General features: G+C 39.1%; 1 protein-coding gene and 1 long non-coding RNA gene across 3 annotated transcripts; both read left to right on the top strand.

The window, feature by feature from the left end:
* The first annotated feature begins 413 nt into the window (after window positions 1–413).
* Window positions 414–3,016, top strand: LOC125021354. The gene is made up of 3 exons (XR_007114330.1): window positions 414–658; window positions 1,029–1,145; window positions 2,067–3,016. It is a non-coding gene; the product is annotated as an uncharacterized LOC125021354 (long non-coding RNA).
* Window positions 3,017–3,849: 833 nt separating this feature from the next.
* Window positions 3,850–16,711, top strand: slc25a14 (solute carrier family 25 member 14). 2 transcript variants are annotated; one of them, XM_047607048.1, is made up of 9 exons: window positions 3,850–3,995; window positions 4,579–4,683; window positions 5,309–5,447; window positions 6,671–6,765; window positions 10,743–10,828; window positions 10,923–11,018; window positions 11,300–11,424; window positions 11,509–11,722; window positions 12,531–16,711. In XM_047607048.1, the coding sequence occupies exons 2-9, from the start codon at window positions 4,620–4,622 to the stop codon at window positions 12,570–12,572; spliced, it is 861 nt and encodes a 286-aa protein (XP_047463004.1). In that variant the 5' UTR covers window positions 3,850–3,995; window positions 4,579–4,619; the 3' UTR covers window positions 12,573–16,711. The 2 variants fall into 2 exon arrangements, with proteins under 2 accessions (XP_047463004.1, XP_047463003.1); XM_047607047.1 differs by having other exon boundaries at window positions 4,324–4,683.
* The last annotated feature ends 1,559 nt before the right edge of the window (window positions 16,712–18,270 follow it).

The raw sequence follows: 18,270 nt of genomic DNA, 5'->3' as shown, positions 1-18,270 counted from the left end.
ATTTTCCAGAACTTTGCATGCTGTAATTGTGACTGTACTAAAACCTCCCAGAACTGCAGACGTGGTGATTTGAGCTTTGTTAAAGTCTTAATAAGTCATCTGAGGAACCTAACCCGCCATTAAATAAGTAATTTATTCCTCAGCGTAGCTGGATGTTTGCAGAACGACTGAGGAAAGTCTGAAAGTGTTAGCCCAGACTAAATGTTCACTTCTTAAACATTTTCTCCTCGAGTCGCTCAAAAGCCAAAGGCAGCAGTCGAGCACGTGCTTCCTCTCGACCACGAGAGGAGCCCACAGCAACCTGAGAGGAACGATCCTCTATTTATTACCTCTCACACATGCCGCCCCCCCCTCCCGACTAGCTAACTAAAATAGCCCCAATGGACACACAATGCAGGAATGTTATTCACCCCTGCTAGACCTTTCAGGACCTTTCAAAACAAAGCGTGGGTCAGCACTAATTGTGCCCAGTGCCCAGCAGTACCCAGGACTGTTTACACCTCTGCCAACGGCATCATCCATCTGCTGTGAGGGATCCTTGTGACTCCACCTCCTCCTGGAATTCGATTTGAAGGAGCCGCTGAGAGACGTTTTTTTTTTTCAACTGAAGCGAGAACCACTCTGTCAGGAAACAGTTCTTCTGGACCAGATTGTTAAGGTGATGATGATGTTATGTGTGTTGCTTACACCATCAGAGTCCTCTCAGATGTCTCTGTGGTGTACATATTGATAAAAAATACCAAATTTTTCAGACATTCCCCTCATATTTCTTTAGATCTTTCTTCAACCTCTCTTAAATCTTGATGATCATCCCGTCAACTACTTACGTATGGGTCATTATAACAGGTTTCCCCAGATTTATTTGAACAAGTGTTACAAAATCAATCTGTAAGGTGCAAAAAGTCAGAAATGTTGAATTCTTTCCGTTAAGGCGGATGTCTTGGATGCTTATGCGTATCAGCCAGCCACACCAACTAACAACAGCAGGTATAGATGCGTGTGCAAACATGTTTTTGTGTTTCTGCCAGACGGAAGATGTCTTTAAAGAGACGGCTGCTCTCCATGTTGCTGTGCTGTGTTTACTGCGTGGCCTCGCTCTTTTGCCTCAACCCACAACGCATCAACTGCTTCTCTGCCGGAGCTCGGTGAGTCTGCACACGCGATTCACGCAGGAAAATTGGTAAAATGTTGAAAAATGTGCTCGACTGAGGGAGTGGGATTCACTTTTATTTCCAGGGGGACATTAAGACATTTGCCATAGTTGGGAGCTGAAATAACTGGGGCTTATTTCAGAGGTAAATGACAAGGATTGGAGAGTTGCAAAAAAAAAAAAGAAACAAAAACAAAAAAAGCTTCTAGAGCAGCGTATTAACCATTTACTGATTTTGATCTAATCTTGGTCTGACTCATGCAGCATTTCCTAGAAGCTATCAGGCATCTGTCCTTCATTCAAAAGTCTCTGCAGAAAGACACAAAAGACACAAAAGTCATATATTTTATCAAATGGAAAGATGAAAAGGAGCTTGTAATGAGCATCCTTGTAGGCTTAAAAGCGCACATTAAGACCTACAACACTCGGGGGTATCCAGTGTTCAGATTCTTGTGCATGCTGACTCATTCATAAAGCTTCCTGGAACAGAGGATATTTGGTTTTCCTCTTATTCTTCCTTACTCCCTCAGTGCTATGCTTCCATAATTTTCTCTGGAAATAGGAACACAAATTCTTCTTCTTCTTCTTCTTCTTCTTCTTCTTCTTATTATTATTATTATTATTATTATCATACACTATAAAATGGGACCAGGATAAGCAAAGGTGACAGGATGAGTCATTTAATGCACAGAAATCTGGATTTAATGTTTGCATGAAGACACACCTCTTGTTTCAATACATTAGACTAAATACACAGACTAAGCCCAGAGAAAGTTGAAATAAAATGTGATCCACTAATGTCTAAGCTAATGTCTAAGCTCACTTCAGCGATGTTGACAGATTTGAAAGACATAATGATAGAGTTTCATTCAAATCCAGTGCTTCTGTATTGTTCCTTGCTCTTCTCTTCCTCCAGGAATATGGCGTCGGTCGTCCAACAGCTTTACCAGCGTGTCATCCGGCTGCTTCGCACCACGCTGTGAGTCCTCGTGTTGAACAAATAACACCGGACCTGTCCTGGCCTCCAAGTATGCCCTCTATCAGTGCATTGGTAAATAAAAAGAAGAAGAAGAAGAAGAAGAAGCAGAAGAAGTGGAATGGCGTCGCGCCGCTCTTGAACTGTGCCGTTTTTATCCACTCTAAATTCAACTGCCCATTTGAGTTCATTAGATGTAGAAGAGTAATTAAAAATGTCTATTTTTCTACTGATAATGGTTAACATTGTGGACGTTTGCTGTGTGCGAACTGGAAAGGACGTCTGCAGTCCTGTTTTAAATGCATTTTGATGGGTTCAATGTGAACTTGGCTGCTCCGTAAAAAGCCAGGAGGTTGGCAATTCAAATTCCAGGACACTCTCTGAGTATTATTGCTTCAGAATATTTGAAAATGCAAGGGCCAACTCTTCACTTCAGGCAGGTAAGTTACTCCCTTGACAGGTCTGCTACTATTTTTTTTTTTTTTTTGTGAACCATGTTCAGACTGAAGCTTCAAATATAAAAAACTGTATGCGTTAAAAGTTACCCAAGGAACATAAATGAACTTGTATGCCTCTTAAACACAGTGATAACACATAGCTTGTTCTTTGCAAATATAAGTTATTGTTGTACATCAAACATAATCCTCAAACACTAAAGCCCTACAGCCTTTTACCAGTATTGAATGAGTTGTGTCATTTAAAGAAGAAGAAGGAGAAGAAGAAGAAGACAATGTGTATTAAATTGTCTTGTTTGTCTTGTTTGCCTATGCAAAGTGTACGCTCATGGAATTGAACAGCTGATCCGAGACATTTGTGTGTAGCTAAAACCCCCTCAAAGCATTCCCTTACATTCCCTTACAAACAGTGATTTCACACAAATAAAGTTGTTGTGGATCTAAGATATTTGTTTGTAATGATAAATCAATGGAGGTGAATGGGATTTTATTGCACATGTAACAATAAAGAATTAAACAGAGAATATAGACAAATACTACCCACATTGTGTGTCACCGAGGTCTCGGATCTCTACTCTGAGGGAAAGCTGTTGAAAAGGATGGTCATTCCCGGTTGTTGAAACATTGCCAGTTTGACTGACAGAGAAAGTGAATGTGTGAAATTTGGTTCTGCTGCAGATGTGCACCATTTGGAACCAATCAAATGAAAGCTGGATTTACTAATTTGCTTCTGACAAGCTTTTTAGTCAAAGAGCTGATTATATATATTATTTCAGTTGGAATGGTTGAGTTAAATGAATGGCCTATAATTCTCTGTGCCGCCTGAGAAGATGTTTACTTTTTTGTATGAAGTGAATGTGTAATTTTTGCAATTTCTTCACAATAAAAAGACAATAAAACAGTTTTCATAACAGTTGTGAGTGTCTATATATTTATTTTTTATTATTTATTTATTACAGTGGGTAAGTCATTCATTAATTGTGCAATTTAATTCAGCAGTTAACTCCTGTGATTATTTTGTACCATTAATGATTGATACGGCTCCAAAATTACCCCGGACTAAACATTGTTGACATACCTAAATGACATTATGGAGATGTAATTTTATTTAACTTCAGGTAGTATTTAGATTATATTAATGTATATTATTTTTCAACTAAATGAAATTACCTTCACTTTTTACAAGTTTGACACAATGACCTTGGTTATTCAACAAGCAGTTTTATTTTGAAAGCGGTAACGGAAATCCTGTTTTTTCTCTCTTCCTCCGTACTTGACGTTAGCTACGATAGGAAGCTAGCTAGCAGCAGGCGAGAAGTTTTCTGCTTGTACTTTGTTAAAGTCGAGGAACGGTAGCCGTGAAACATGGGAGACCAAGTGAAATAGCGGGTGGCGGATTTTTTCGGTAATACAGGTACGTGAAACTTTTGTTAAATGTAACGCTGACTGCTTGATAACAGGTAAGGGTCGTTAGCCTAGCGGCAACCGTCTGTTTCAATACGAACGTACCAAACAGTTGGAACGGCCATATCTAGAAAAAAAAAAAAAAAGCGGTCAGTATACTTCGTTTTCACTACATATGGATGAACATGAGTAGTGGAACTTTTTTATTTTGTTATTTATGCAGCTTTTTTTGTTGTCTGTATAAGTAGCGTTAAGAATAATATATAACTTCTTTTTTTTTGTGACACTGTTGCTGTCATCAACTGTCACCGTTGGTACGGCCCCTCCCGGCACACCAGCCAATAGAATACCTGCAATGTTTGATTGACGTAACTCACAGCCAATAGCAGCCCCACAACAAATATGACGACTCCCCTCCCGGTGTTCCCTTCAGCGGGCGTCTCTTTCCGGCGCAGTACGCTGGGATGCTGATGCTGAAGAGCCTCGGTGATTTGTAGCATCATTTTTTTAGATATCAGTGTTTTTCGACATGTATTGTCTGAAGTTGCACCACTGCGTTGACCTCTGTCTGGGCGGCCTGCTCTTGTTTTTAGCGGGGCTGCAGCAGGTGGAGGCAGCCGCCGCCGCCACGGAGATGGTCAACTTGAACTGGAAGCCGTTCATCTACGGAGGGATGGCCTCGATTGTCGCAGAATTCGGTACGTGATGCACCACAACATGCAGACGACACCTATGCCTTTTTGTGTATATATTTTTTTCTGTGATCTCATGATTTATGCAAATAGTTTTGTCATATGTCAGAAATCTGCAGCGATAGGGAAATTCTGCCTCAGTGGTGGCAATACTAGCTTCAGATGGGAAATGCAGCTTGCAGCTGATTAAACATCAGAGCTATTTGGTGCAGATTGTGTGCCTTATTATTGTCACTGCAGATATACTACACTTCATAAAGTTAAAATTCAGTCAGGTTATTGAGAGGAAAATATCCAACATACACCTATAAGTATTAATTTGCTATACAGTAAATATTTTCACTTGTATACTGTATCTCTTGTTTATATATTGATTTGTCTCATAATGCTGTAAAATGACACTAAGAACCTCTTGAAATAATCCGGAAGATATAAAATGAAAATGTTTCATTGATTTATCTTTCTTTTATGATGTTATATTGCACGTGTCAGATAAGATGACAAAATATTTTTGTCTCAGTCGTTAAGCTTTGAAGTTACAGGACGCTATACACCTGCAAAATATACTTTGCTTGTGTCTTTTTAATTTTCTGAACCGGCCATAATTTTTATGGTTCTATTTCATCCTCAGGGACGTTTCCCATTGACCTGACAAAGACCCGGCTACAGGTCCAGGGTCAGTCCCAGTACACTGAGGTGCGCTACCGAGGCATGTTCCACGCCTTCTTCAGGATCGGCAAGGAGGAGGGAATCCGGGCGCTCTACTCTGGGTATGGAACCGGCTATTACAGGTCACATTCTGCATCCAGATCCAATCTTCGGGCAATAGATATCATTCTCCAAGATCGGTCCTAGTATAATCTGTTCTGAGACAATATTCACAAAATAGATACTTCATAATCAAACAACCAAGAACTTTCCCCACTCTAAGTGTAGAGGTAAAGTTCTTTCTGTTGCTATGTATGTATACTTATTTACATTTTATTGATTAACCCAGAGTGCTACTAACAGTTCAGATCTTGTACAATAAACCAAAATACATAACCACAAAAATGTCTTAACGTGTCATGTCTATATCACCTCCATCATTTAAACCCCGAGTGAAAAACCACTGTAATTTAACACATTAAATCCATTAATGATATTTGCTTGCATGAGGGAATGTTGGGAATTAAATAAAGAGAGCCAGGAATATAGCATGAATTACTCCGACAGCTTTTCAGTCGTTGGGATAAGACATTCCTTCATGGTTTAGCTCTAGAGACTCATTTCCAGTGTCAGTGCTGTTCCCAGAGGAGAACTCAGTGTGCCTTTGAGTGGATCTTGTTACTTATTCCTGCTTGCTGGTGATATGCTCCAAGCTGATGGAAACAGCACATGGTCATTACAATATGGCGTAATAAGCTTTGCACACAGAGCTGTTACACTTTGTGGGTGGTACAACTGTGATATCGCGGCAAAAAAAAATAAAAAATGAAAAGAATAAATAAGATAAGAATAAAATGAAGCTTCTCTTTGAGTTTTATATCTGCAGATGTGTTGAGTCACATGAGTGTTTTGCATCTATAGTTTTTAAGATTCAACTCTATAACTGGCAATGCCTGAATTTCACACTCTTGAATAAGGCTCCGTTCAGACCTTGCACTGGGCAATGAAATCAGAGGTGGAAGTATATTAAAGGTGTACAGTTTCAAAATATGTATAATTTCCCCATGAAGCAAACACAACTAGCAGCTTTTGGTGGTTCTGAAACAGCAGGAGAGATCCACGAGAGGGTAGCTTTTACAGTATTCTGTTGCTTACCAAATGGTGATGGCATTTATTTGCATACAGGGCACGAAACTAAGATCGGCTCTCAAGTGCTGGCAAGTTACTTAAAGCTCAGATTGCAAAGGACAGATATTAATGCAAGGTCTGAAGAGGGCCTAAGACTGAAATTTATATTTATTCAGTAGTAAATACCTAACTTACTTCTCTTTTTTTATCCTCACAGCATTTCTCCGGCTCTTTTGAGGCAAGCTTCTTACGGAACAATCAAGATAGGAACTTACAACTCTCTGAAGAGGCTGTTTGTCAGTCATCCAGAAGGTGGGTGTCTCTGTCTCTGCAAATCTTTCTTATAAAGTCTTTCGTTAAAAGGTTTCACACTTTCACCTTGCTCATAACAGATACTAGCTTTTGAATAAGTTGGCTAGTGTCCCAGAACAAGAGAAAAATATTACCAATCCAATCAAAACCCAACTAAACCTTCCTTAGGTTTTACTTTACTTGAAACTCTTGTCTGTTGGGAGGACAGCAGAAGTAATTTTCTTAAATTTACATCTTAGCTGCTGTTGTTCAGAGTGCGACACTCTGTGTAGTGACACATAGTTGGATAAAACTCAAGGGCACCAATGAAATTAAATCCAGCCTGTAATATGTCATGACAATGAAACACTAGTAGGGGTTGGCAGTTTAGGTAATTCTAGACATTTAAGAATAATGCCTCTATTTGGGATTTGAGCTCCACATTAAGATCAGTACAACCCAATCTGCTGTGACATTTTTTACTTTAGTTTAGCATTTAGACAAAGTATCCCCACCATATTTAGAGGTCAAGTATTCAGTTCAACAGAATGTCAGGTTGGTTTTACATAATAATATGCAGTTATTTCCTTATATCCTTTTGTCCAGACTTTTTTTCATGCCTCAAACAACACACACTCTTTCTGGGCTTTCTCTCTTCTTTGATTGTGTTGGGATTCTTTGCATGCAAATCGGGTATTTTGATCTCACAGTTGCATATGACACGGATTGAAAAAGTGTTAATGGTCTCTGGAATGGCGAACAAAGTGGGATTAATGCACAGACAGTTGAATATTGCAGCAGTTTACCCTGGTGATATTGGTGCCGTGACATCTGTTCTCATCAGTACATTTTCACTGCATGTACATAACCTTACAAACTTCACACCTGCCAAGAAAAAAACACACCTCAACCTGTGTCTAGGCACCTGAAAGCAGAGCGCATGTGTTAACCTGCCAGAACTAATTTACAAGCTAAATAAATGGCGAAGGAAGGAAGGCAGGAAGGAAGGGATAGAAAAAGACGAGTGGGACAGACGGAACGGAAGTGTGACAGTGTGAGTCAAGCTGTATTCACCCTGCAGCTGTAGGTGCTCCAGTGTGTTTCTAACCTACATATTTGACACAGATTAGCTAATTTAGTCTGAATTAGAATCATAGTCTGATTCATTTCATCGATACAAGTTAATTGGTTCTAAATCATTTGAGACAGCAACAAGCATTTGTGAATAAGACATAAGATATCCCTCTAAAGGATACAACAATAACTGAAGCATTTGCAGAAATTTTCAGAGAGATGGATTAAAAAGAAAGTAGAACAGATGCTGTTGTCCGCAGTTCAGGTGATGACTTCATCGGTCACTTGAGTTGATAGCCAAATGGCTTTGTGCTACATTTATCAGCGATTGACTGGCGCCAAGACTCGCAGGAAGTTTGTAACCACAGAGTCTCTTTCCTTATCTCCTCCATCTCTATCTGTTTTTTTATGTGACATTTCCTGTCGACTGGATCCTACCTTATCTCTCAATACCTTTCATTGCCTCTGTTCGTAGCCTCCCTGCATCCCTCCTCCGTCCTTTTTTTTTTGTTCCGCTCATTTGCTTGTTTCACTTCCTCCTTCCCCTCCACTTCCCTCAATATTTAATGACCAATTAGTGTATGCGAGATAAATAATCTAAATAATAGAAGAGATCAAGGTAGGAAAACAGAAGTGAGTCATTGGAGAACATGTTTGTTTCTTTTTAATTTGTGAGAACTGATGTTCAGTAGTTGTGAAGCGTGAACATTAAGTGTGGGATTGGGTTTAGCTTTAGGGTAACCTTACCAAAAAGACACAAGGTCGTTTTAATTTTATGATGTGACTTATATATATTGTATATTGTATTTTTAACAACATTTTAGGCAGTTGGGACAACTTTTCAACAAGTTATTCAGCCAAAATGTGAATCTGTTTTTTATTTCTGACCACAGCGTAACACACAACAGGCTCAAATTAATTATTAATGGAAAGTGGAGATATGAAGCAAAAACTTAGACGTCATGAGGCATTACATATAAAAGTCTAGCTGGTTTCAACTTTATTAATCACACCCCTTCACACCCCTGTTCATTTTTTGAGAGGATGACGACTGCAACAAGATCAACAAGTGCTTAAGCAACATTTTAACTTGCCGACAATGTAGCTAGTCCTGCTTGTTTTTTTGTTTGTTTGTTTTTAGCTTTTAATGCTCGTTTGTAAATGCAGCATAACCATAAATGACATACAGAGGATAAATTAGACATGCACACATAAAGTGAGTTTTCTTTGTGGGCACAAATATCGGGATAAATGTTGTGTGCATTCAGTGCGGTCTTTCATATGGATGACGCACGATTATTCTGAATGTAGCTGAGGGTTGATGGGAGGGATTACGTTTTTTGCTAAGCCTCTTTATTGTTTCCGATGATTGTTTGCCTTTCCAACCTATTGCTCTGTGCCGCGATGGTGCGACTGTGTTTTGAATGCTTGTTTTGATGCAGGCTTGGGTTTGCCCTGTGGTTGTGGTGGGATCGAACGCCTGTTCCTCTGCACAAAAAATGAACGGCGCGAGGACCGCCACACTAACTGTCAGATTGATCAAGGATTACTGTAACTATTGTTCGAAACTCAATCCATTATTACTGTGTCTCCTCCTCCTCCTTCTTCTTCTTACTCCATTGTAGATACCACATTGGGTTACAATTACTAATGATGATTAACTAACTGATTCACCATTTACTAATGCTGACAAACACAGGCTAATTACTGACACTAGTTGCTGTTATTTAATGCCAAAGAAAATGGAATAAGCAGTGTCTCTTGCAATAATTTCAGTTAGTTGTCACTGTTTGTTATAATCTGTTTGTAGTGGCATCAGGGCGATTTACAATGTGTTAAGTGAGAAACAGTTTATATACAGGTAAACTCCACACATGTGGTTTTCTGTGTAGGTTTGAGCAAATAACGAAATTAGTCTCAGTGATCGCTTAGATTCTCACCAACCTGTATGTGACTTAAGTAGTAAGTAATAATTTAGATAATAATAAATGTTAGAATCAAACAGGAGTCTTGATGTGTCATTTTCAACACACTCTTTGCATCATGTTTGGGTCAGAAGCACGTGTTTATTTTAAATAATAAGATCTCGGTACAGGCCTAAAGATATGCCTAAATATATAAAGGGTTGGTTCTTACTGGTGCATGTCATAGGGTTGCACAGAATCTTCTCATTACTCGACACAGAGAATGGTAATTGACAAAAAATAATAAATGTGGTCATTTTCAGATTTTGTTCTTGGCAAAATGTTGAAAAGAAAACCTAAAAACTCTTTCAGTTAGTCCTGAATGGTGGTTTTCTGTGACATCAAACATAGGTTTCCTGAAGAGCAATTTTGAAGTTCACAATAGGTTTTACCACCCACTGCCATCCTGGCTGTGCCCCACTCCACTCCCAGCCATTTCAAAAAACTACACAACTAGAAACCTGTGAAGACAGCCAGCTGTCACTCAAAATGACCTCACCCTTAATTATGCATAACTTTAAGCCTTGATATAAATAATAAATAAGTGAGGTAATAAAAATTCTAGCACTGTTATAAACGGAGAAAATAGCCGTACAGATTTGGACTTTTTAACATGACCTCGTTGAACTGCATGTTACAAAAATGACATCCTCTAATAATATCATGATATTTTACCACACTATAAAGTGTCTTATGGCCTTCTGCTGTCTCAGCTCTTGCCATGCGGATATTGTGTCCCAAACAAGATCAATTATTGTAATAAAAATGACACAAAAAATCAAATTTCTTCTAGCAGGGAACGTTAATTTTACAATCTAATAGAAATAACATAGCATAACTATTTCTTGATGAATATAGAAAGTAAATCTTACTACCTTTGTCTGTGTGCGTGCATTTCTGTATTTATTTTTTTTGCTGTTAGCTGTTGCGTAACCAAATGTTTTATCTCTTTTTTGACAGATGAGACCATGGTCATCAACGTCTTCTGCGGTGTTGTGTCTGGAGTCCTGTCCTCATCTCTGGCCAACCCCACAGATGTGCTAAAGGTAATTAATAAATCCAAATAAATCAATAAATCAAAAGATTGCTCTGTGAATTTTTGTGAAAAATAAAATAAAATTGTTTGTGTGTTTGATGCAGATCAGAATGCAGGCACAGGGCAGCCTGCTCCAAGGCAGCATGATGTCCAACTTCATCAACATCTACCAGACGGAGGGAACCAAGGGGCTATGGAGAGTGAGTGTCGGATAACTTTGTACTTCTATAAATTTAGCTGTGAAGTTATTCTGTAGTGTCTATGAGTTTAAAATGCACACACTTATGTTTAGTTTGAGAATATTCACATCTAAATTGGAGGTAAGATGTGGAAAGTGCAACACAACTACCTGTTTTCAGGGGCTCGAATGTGATTGAACAATTGACTCATATATAAGAGTGGGTTGTAATTACTATGATGATCGCTGTGTGTTGGGTTGTACCGTTGTCATACTGGTTTTCTTCGTCCTCTTCTTCCTCAGGGCGTCATCCCCACAGCACAGCGAGCAGCCATAGTCGTCGGGGTTGAACTTCCTGTCTACGACATCACAAAGAAGCACCTGCTTCGCTCTGGCATGATGGGAGACACCATTTTGACACATTTCATGTAGGTTTCTTACACTTTAATTCTTTTTTCAGGTTACAACAATGACTCCATCTTTTGTACGTCTTATATTTCGCGTGTGCGTAGTTCAAGTTTTACGTGTGGCCTGGCGGGGGCGCTGGCTTCCAATCCTGTGGATGTAGTCCGGACTCGTATGATGAACCAGCGGGTTCTGTCTGGGGGCCCCATGTACAAGGGGACACTGGACGGAGTAATGCAGACTTGGAAGAACGAGGGCTTCTTTGCTCTCTATAAGGGATTTTGGCCCAACTGGCTGCGACTGGGACCTTGGAACATTATTGTATCCTTTGAAATCTGTTACTTTAATTGCAGGAAAGTTGGAAACCAAATTTATCATTCGATTTCTTATTCTTTTACAAGATACTACTTGCATACTCCCTTTGTATTGAATTTTCAGGTATTTTCTACATAGTTTATTGGATTTATTTCACCATTTGATCTTATTGAAAATGTACCATTAAAAACTTTATCTTGATAGCAGCAGTATGTGAAGAGAGATTCAGGCCCTAATATGATTCAATTATAGACGAGAATCACATTTATTTCTCATTTCTTCAGTAACTTCAGCCAGTGAATCGAGGATAATGTTCATTTCAAAGGGTCGGCTTTCAAAGTCCTCCAGCTACTAAGCTGCTAAATGAGCATATACACAGATCAGCCACAACATTTTAACAAAAACTGATTAAGTGAATGACACTGACTGTCTCATGTTACTTTGATATATACAACCAGTGACTGGTCTGTCACTCCACAGCCCCGTACAACACAATCTGTGTGTTCTGACTCATATCTATGAAAACCAGCATTATGTTTTCTTTTTAACAATTAGTTGGATTTGACCACAGGAGGCCCCCTTCACAGCCCCCACACGCATAACTTCGTCAGTAGCTCATCATTTTCCTTCCTACGACTACTTTTGATGCAGTTTTTGAGAAGCAGTCATGTTACTTATCACAGTTCAGTCCTTTTAAAAGTTCATCAAACCCTTCTACTTCTTCCTGCTTCTTACAACTTTGAGGACAGGATACTGACTTACTTACTGATCAGCTTCTGTCTGCATACTGTTGTCTCCTTAACAAACATCTCAGTTCTTCATCACCTTCGAGCAGCTGAAGAAGCTCCCGTTTTAACGCCAGCAGGAAGCGAGACTGCACTTGTCTGCTGGACTGTGTCAGAGATAAGTGGAGTGTGAGTTCGGCAGCACCTGGAGTTTTGGCACCAATATATTCACACTCCCCTCAAATCGATACCAGATACAACACCGCATCACTCACCCGTATATATTCAAATCTTATGCTGACTTCTGGTTTGTAAGTGTTCTATTTATTGTCACTGGTTTTATTTTAACACATTTTGAGGACTGTTGACTGATGATAACTCTCACCCTCAACCACCTTCGACACTCCCCGGGCAGCTAAACGTGTTGTCATCTTAAAAAAAAAGAAAAAAAGAAAAAAAAAAAAGGAATGACAGCTTTGGAGAGCTGGTGAGAAAGTCTGAAGAGGGATGACACTTCTCATTACTTGCTCAGGATTTCTACACAAATCTTGAAAATATATTTATTACGTAAGAGTAGGAACTGCAGAATGCCAGTTCAGACGTGTGCATGTCTACTTAGTTTTTGGAGGAAGGGAAATTAAGAAAATGATGTGTAGGAGAAAAAAAAGGGACGGACACTGCATGGTGTGTGGTAGCAACTGATCATTCAAAGGTGCAAATTAAAAGTTGACTGTTACAGACAGTTACTGTACTGAATGAGAAACATTTCAGACAGACGGAGAGGAAGGAGTCATCCTCAGTGACTTGATACGTTGTGATGGCTCTGATGTGTCTATGATTCAAGTGGATCAGGTAGATGAACTAAAAAAAAAATCAGTTGATTATTTATATTTGTTTGGAAAAGGCAGTTTCTAGAGACATAAATTATGAACATCTTGAAGAATCACTGAAGTTTCACAATCAGAAATCTGAACCAAAGCATCTAGTGAGAAAAAGGAGACGCGTTTTCTCTTTGTTTCTTAAGAAACACTTCAAAGCAGCCACTCCTAAATATTTTTTGTGTCTTTTTTGTCGCCATAGAGTTGTGTTCTTTGTTTCATTCAACTCCACCTTGAATCAGTATTAGGACGTTGCAGGTACTGCTGCCATAATGTCATTAATCACAAAGAAAGTCATGCAGCACATAACGTAAATGGCTGTACAACATTCATTCATAGAGGTGGATGTATTTTATCTTAGGCATGTCCATGTCAGATGTCTTTTTGTGCTACATTCCCTATTGTGTCCTTCCTTAAATGCCGAAATATGTTTGTTTTGCTCCTCTTCATCCTGGTAAAAAAGTTGCATTTGTTGACGGTGCACGTGTGTGTGTGTAAATCACATTCTCTAAACCCATGGCAAAAATGCAATGATTCGAAACGATTGTATTTTACCCAACAAAAGCTGCGAAACACCTTTCCTCTCCACAGCCGTGCAGCGAGGCGACCTCATCATCCTTTCACAAATGTCACATTTTATATTTTTGAATGATTTTTGATTTAAAAGTAGCTGTGTTTTTGTTAGGTGTTTACGTCCTGTAAGAAATCTCTGGGTTTGTAACTAGTCATCATGTGGTTTTACAAATGTTCTCTTTTATTTATTTATGAATCAAGTTTTCCGTCTTGACTCCATCAGCCTGCTCTGTGTGCTCTTAGTTGGGGGAGAGAAAAAAAAAAAAAAACACTGCCATGCTGCTGCCATTTTACCCTGGAATAAATCAGCTAGATCTCACAAACTGCCTTTTTAGAAATAAATAAATTCCGATGGCGAAATTCAGTTTACAAACTGACAACGTCTTCCAGTCTAAACGCCATCTGACTCACCAGTGCAGAGCAAACTTTCTGTGTCCATTTCGGTGACGGCTAAAGTCTCCTCAGAAACATCATTTGCATCTTTTCATTTTTAAGTGTACTTGATTTTTTTTTATTTTTTTTTTGGTGGGTCTCCAGTGTAACTGACGAGTTCACAGGTCACTGGTGGAGTGCGTTCATCTCAGAGCTTTGGACAGAGTTGGAGGTTTTTCCTTCTTTGAATTATGTGCAATTTTGTTATAGTCCTGGATGAGCTGCACTGTCACAGCCTCACACTGTACATCCATAACCTGCTGTGACCCTGTGTCTCCTCCGTCCATTTCAAATGCCTCGTAACCAAACCGTGTACTCTTCTTCTGTTTGCACATCTGTTCTGTTCCACAAATTGTGGTTGCAGTTTATCAAAACTTGACGTTTGTTAATTGTTTCACTACATTTTAGTGCAGTAGTGAGGACGTGTGGTACCTCAGCAGTCGTGCTTTCTGAGCCATTTAACCACCTGTGTTTCATCGTCGTGGAACCGTATCGAGCTAAAACCCCGTCTCCATCCCTGAAACGTTTGTCGTCTTGAAGTGTGATGGTTTGAAGTCGTTACCAGCTGATAAATGAGCAGTTGGTGAGTTTTTGCCCCCCCCCTCCCAAAAATTTCAGGATTTTATTCATGAACAAAAAGATAATAATGCTCATTCACGGATCAAATCACGTTGGATACATAAATAATAGGACGATGCAGACAAACGCACTCCAAGACTTCCTCTTCACTTGGTACAATACATTGTAAGATTTGTTTGTATTTATTCAAATACTGAAAGTTTGTCCACATTCACCTTTTTCCTAAAGAATGTACGATCAGGCCTGAACGCACCACCGGGCTAAACCTACTGCCTGTAACCGTCCAGCCTTTAAAGCATCATTGTTTCTCCTTTCTCTGATTGTCCAGAAGTTAAACTGTGACTGTTGTTAAAAATGATTTTGGAACCATTTTGCGTGTGATTTATTTTCAGCATTTAAAGACTTTCATGGGATTATTTGAAAGTGTTCTGCTGTTTGTTTTGCTCTCATTTAATCCAACTATTTATTTTACTCTTGTGTTCAGTGAACCTGAAGGCACCGTGGCTCGTGCTGCTTTCTCATTCCTGCTTTGGCTTCTTTAAAAAGCATGCACTGCTCACACTGGCATGATTATCTCAATATTGGTGTTTTTACTTGACTGTTCTTCACAGTTTTTTGCCTGATTATTCATTCCCTTCACGGGCCCCTTCCTAAAACAGGCACTTGTGTGAAAGCATATTTTTTGTGAGGAAATACAAAATTCCTTATTTTTATTTTATTATTATATTATTATTATATATATTATTATTCCTTTTTTCTCTCATTTTTTTATGTCTAAGCACGACACCCCAACTGCAGATTTAAAATTCACAGTCGTTGAGTCACACCTGATAAATTCATGAGCGAAACCATTTATTTTTGTGGTTTTTTTTGAAAAAAAAAAAAAAAAAACACAACAGAATGTTATTTTCTGGGGAGGAACCTTTTCTGTGGCCTGGCTTTATCAGAAACCTTAGTGAAAGTAAACGGATTGGTCCCCACGTTGAACAAGACGACCTTTTGCTACGCGCAGCTGTGTCAGCAGCTAATAAACAATACTCTCTCCCAACATTAAAATTCTTTGTTCGACGTCGTTTTCCGTGTTTGACTTGTTGCCGAGGGTCCTTCCTCTTCCTCTGATGGTCGCTGCTTTCAGGTGGAGCTCATGAGGTTTGGCGTTCAATGGGGTAATATCAGCGGTGAAAATTCGCTGCTCGGCAACTGCTGGGGTCTAGAATGCGACGTGGCGAAGCATTAGCTTATGACGAAGAGAAAGTTCAAGAAAAAGTTTTCACAGGTTTGTAAAATGTTTGCTTCTCCCCACCTATGTGTGCAACGAAAGGACTTCTTATAGTGTATCATGTTCTTTTGTTCTGTCAGTGTCCACTTTACCAGCCAGTGCACAATTTCCACGTCTCATATTGAACAAACTGATTGAATTTGACAGCGTCATTCCTTCTGAACCCAGCATGCAGACCTACGGTGAATTAGTGTTCGGCGAGAATTCCTAAACGCTCCAGTCAGTCAGAAAAATAGACTTTCTTCTTCTGTTAAAACATTTTTTATTGCATCACAATCTCATCTGACAAATCCTCAAATTTTTAGGATATTTTTGTAATTTTTATTTATTTTTTTTTTTTTAACCAGCCCGCTGATCGTTTGCGCTGCAGTGTCTGCCCGGCTTGTATCACTGCTGTCTATAAGCTTGCTTGTTGATTTGATGAATTTCAATGGAAGGTGGAGGTTTTAAGTGGCTTTCTGTTTTCATTGACACTATGAGTTTGGCTTTATAAATTCAGTGTCCACTCACAATAAATTATAAACTGTGATTGTTCCTGTATGTTTATTTCAAATACAAACCCAGGGTTAATGTGTAAAGTGCAGGACATTTAGTGACTAGTTTGACATTGCAGAACCCAGACGGGTCAGTAGAAAAGAAATCAACTGGGAACATTGTGGGTTTTTGAATACGAATCAGAAAACAAGCAAAAATAATTAGAGCTCTCTACAACAAAGCGAGATGACATTTTGATAACGGTAACTTCCTATGTGGCCTTTTCTTCCAGCTAAATGCGGTGATATAATGTGACGTGGGCCATAAAAGGGTCTATTAGTGTCCGTTTGCTTCCCTCTAGTGGTTTGATCCACTGTAACGTTCATTCAAACCCTGCTGTAACTCTTAAGACTTTTTTTTTTAAATTCTAGAGACGATCCAGAGGAGTCCACAATATGTGAAATAGAATAACTAACTAAATGTGCACTTTTTAAGATTATATATTATATATTTGCAATTTAAAGAGAAAATGTGGGAAGAACAGGTGACCAAACTAGATAGATAGACGCTTTATTCATTCCAGCAATGTACACATGCTCAACACTGTACAGGAAAACACAATATCCTATCAATAATTACAAGAATTATAAAAGTAAGTGATTACAAAAGGAAAAAGAAGCAGTGTACAGAGTGTTATATTCTGTCTCATACAGATGAGGAATGGCAAAATGTTACTGGGACAGCTGTGGCGAGGTGAGATGTTACAGCAGTTTTGCAAGAAAATCTGAGAATGAATTCTGCCAAACAATGACATATTCAACTGTAAACAAACAGACGCTGAAATGCTAGAATGATAACGTTACTGGTAGTTGGTCAATTGACTGTTTTGGCAAGAATGGATGAGGAAAACGCGTATTTTAGAGAATATAGTAATACACTCACTCCCCAAGACGGTGAGTGTTATTTTAAAAAACTGACTCTGACTGATGAGACTATATTCATCAACCCCTACACTCTCACTCCTTGGGATGGACGATTTGACCAATCAGTAAGAAATTTAACCCATTTCTAGATGTTTTTCAAGCAATACATTGTGAATATGAGTGATATTTGTCATTTTGTCAGCTTTATGACCTTATAATTGTTGTTTTATGTGTTATTGCATGTGTTTAATTATTGCCATCTGTCTGCTCGCCTGCTTCATGTCAAGAAGAGGAAGACTGCTCTTGTACCAGCCCACCCTGCCATTAGTAACGATGATGATGTGTAAAACCCAGAGCAGAAGAAATTCCTTTCCTGTACTTCATGAGGTACACCAATTTGTACACCACATGGAAGGGCAGAAATGGTCGTCCTCATTTATATGGGAATTGCTGAGCTTCCGGCTGTTTGAAGACTACTCTCCATGGAGACCAGTTGTCAACCCGATGTCATCTGAGAGGTTCAGGCAACATCAGGTCAAATGTGATCTGCAGGGTCCACCTCTAGATGAACGCTGAGCGTAACTGCTTCGTTTGGTACCACAGGCAGTGGTCTGTCTATATGTGTAAGCAATGTTTTTATAATGTGTATGATTATGAATGATTATGAAGTATCAGGCCTTATGTTCTAATG

The sequence above is a fragment of the Mugil cephalus genome, chromosome 15 (genome assembly GCF_022458985.1).
Source record: "Mugil cephalus isolate CIBA_MC_2020 chromosome 15, CIBA_Mcephalus_1.1, whole genome shotgun sequence".
Lineage (NCBI taxonomy): Eukaryota > Metazoa > Chordata > Actinopteri > Mugiliformes > Mugilidae > Mugil > Mugil cephalus.
Note: the sequence above shows the minus strand (reverse complement) of the source record. Positions and strands in the feature narration are given on the sequence as shown.